Raw genomic sequence first — 2,357 nt, 5'->3', positions numbered from 1 at the left:
TTATTCTACGACACCTCTTTCACCCTCTGACTTGCCCTCAGCTACAGAGGCAGAACCTGATGCTTTTTTATCAGAAGCCACGTTGGCAACACTATCTTCAGCGGCTTCCCTGTTGGCATTATACATCGATCCCAACGTATCACCCCTCAGCTTCAATTTCTCCAGATGACATGGCGGATAAGAAATCTGCAAATCCCCAAGCTCATTCAAATACTTGTCGACGTCATACTCTCCTATCTTTACATCAACGTTCTTACAATACATCTCCAGTTTTGCCCATTTCTCCTCTGGGGTCTGCTTCTTATTACGTAATGCCAAATCCAGATACTTGGCAGTGTCCACCTCTGCCACTCTCGCAAGCTTGCGTTCGGTGATCTCTCGATCTCGAATACGCTGCCTAGTGGCTTCAACAGCTGCCTCTGCTGCCCTCTGCAAAAACAAAAAACATCACGGAATCAACACACGTGTTCTATGGGCCCATTAATTTTCTAATGCATCAATAACAAAAGACGAGTCACGTACCTCTTCTGCTTCCTTCAACTTCTTCCCAAACAGAAGTTCAGTTTCTAATTTCTGCTTCTTGGCCTCTGCTGCGCTGGCCTCAAGACTGTTCGCCCTTTGCTCCAGCTCTTTTTTCTCTTTCTCTAAGGTCTCCTTATCAGACTGCAACGACACAATATCTTCTTCAAGGTCGCTCATCATACTGCTAAGCTTCTCCATGCGGGCTTCATGCTGAACGCAGAATTGCCTTTTTTCCATCCACTTATTGGTCATATCCATCAAGTCAGCTTTCAGTTTGTCGCGCTCTACTTCAAGACCGACAGTGCTTAACAGCTTCTCCTCCGTGGCGACCACCCTCTTTTTCGCCTCTGCCAACTCTATTTCTAGCCTCTTGATGGCCTCCACCAGCACATCTCGATTCGCCCCAGCCATCTTTCCCCCTGACCGCTCCTCTTCTAATTTCGCCATCTGCTCTGCCAATTTGGCTCCATTCTGCATAGCCGCCGCATACTCTCGCCTTGCAGCCGAAGCACATACATAGCTCTGTGACAAATCGATTATGCCCATTACAAATAACATTACACACATATAACAAAATGCGAAAAGAGCCTAATTTTTTAATTAAGTCACCATCAGATATGGTCTGATACTTGCTGCAACAAATCGCCTTGTCCACTTAAAGATCCAATTGATTCTGTAGGTAGATGGGGTCTGCTTATGCGTAGCATTTCCTCCATGACTTCGTTAGATGCAGAGGGGCCATATTCCGACATTACTCCTGTTCTGTCACTTGCTTCTCCCCCTGCAGATGCAGCCGCAGAAGCAACGGGGGCAACTGGCTTCTCACCTTCTGCTAACGTCGATACCGTAATGCTATCAGACGCCAACGCAACTGTCCCCGCGCCAGAAGAATGTGTCTTCAAAGGTCATACAAACAAGCTATCATCCTCACCCAAATCACTAGGGACGTACACTGGCGTCTGCACGGCAGAAGACATGAGCTGCTCCAAGAAAGCGCTAGGAGATTCAAAAGTGTTAGTACCCTTCGGGGACACAGCAGTGACATCTCCTGGATGAAACTCAGAAGTGGTAGGCAGCAATGAAGAAACGTCAACACAGAGACTGTCAACACTTGTTACTTTGACAGCCCCTGATTCCTGGCCCCCAGGGATAGTTTTGGGCTCAACGACTTTACTTGCCTCAACTGGCAGAGAAATGATATCCGCAGATTCAAAAATCCTCCCCGAAAGCATCCTCTAGAAGCTTGTTTTTACGAGAGGCAGAGGAAGGCCGCCTGCCCTCTGAGCCACGTTTATGGCCAACGGCAGACCCTTCGTCTAAATCAGAAGCAGAGGTCAATGCCTCTGACAGCTTCGCACAAACAGCAGGCGACTTCACCTCCATCGGTAATCCATCCTGCACTCCGTCTCCAGTCTCCTCTCCTGGTAATTTGGAAGGAGAAGAGGAAGCGCCCTCTACATGAGCCACCCCTTCTGAGCTCGCTACCAAGAAAGATCCAGTTGCAGGAGTAACAGAAGATGCCCCAGGTAAATGCCCAGCAGGGGTAAATCCCCGTGGCTTTTTGCACAACGAGAGGGCCTGACCTGTTGGCAATTTACCAGGGGAAAGTTTGGGGATTGCTAGAGAAGATCCTTGAGGAGTGGGGACAGAGCCTTTCGGGATCCGAAGCTTCGACGAAATGCACTTCCCGTCGTCCGAATCTTCAGAAGAGGACTCCTCACGCTCCTTTCTTTTTCCCAAGGCGTCTGTAGGCAAAGGCACTTGCTGAAAAGGCTTGATTTGCAGAGCGTCAGAAGGCGTGGACGACCGCCCTTGGATGCGAGAAGACCTGCGCG

The 2,357-nt window shown here is 49.1% G+C and overlaps 1 protein-coding gene across 1 annotated transcript; it reads right to left on the bottom strand.

Annotated features, from left to right (window-relative positions):
- Positions 1-1,238, bottom strand: LOC133832888 (uncharacterized). Its single transcript, XM_062263167.1, has 3 exons — positions 1,152-1,238; positions 523-1,044; positions 1-429 (listed from the first exon to the last, which is right to left on the bottom strand). Exons 1-3 carry the CDS (start codon positions 1,236-1,238, stop codon positions 1-3), a joined length of 1,038 nt encoding a protein of 345 aa, XP_062119151.1.
- Between the last annotated feature and the right edge of the window lie 1,119 nt (positions 1,239-2,357).

Source organism: Humulus lupulus, chromosome 4 (assembly GCF_963169125.1).
Source record: "Humulus lupulus chromosome 4, drHumLupu1.1, whole genome shotgun sequence".
In the NCBI taxonomy this organism is placed as follows: Eukaryota; Viridiplantae; Streptophyta; class Magnoliopsida; order Rosales; family Cannabaceae; genus Humulus; species Humulus lupulus.
This window is presented reverse-complemented; position numbering and strand designations above follow the sequence as displayed.

Coding starts and splice junctions, on each gene's coding strand:
- LOC133832888 (XM_062263167.1), bottom strand. CDS start 1,238: ATGGAGGAAATGCTACGCATAAGCAGACCCCATCTACCTACAGAATCA. Junction 1,045..1,151: donor AAGGCGATTTGTTGCAGCAA/GTATCAGACCAT, acceptor GATTTGTCACAG/AGCTATGTATGTGCTTCGGC. Junction 430..522: donor AGTTGAAGGAAGCAGAAGAG/GTACGTGACTCG, acceptor TTGTTTTTGCAG/AGGGCAGCAGAGGCAGCTGT.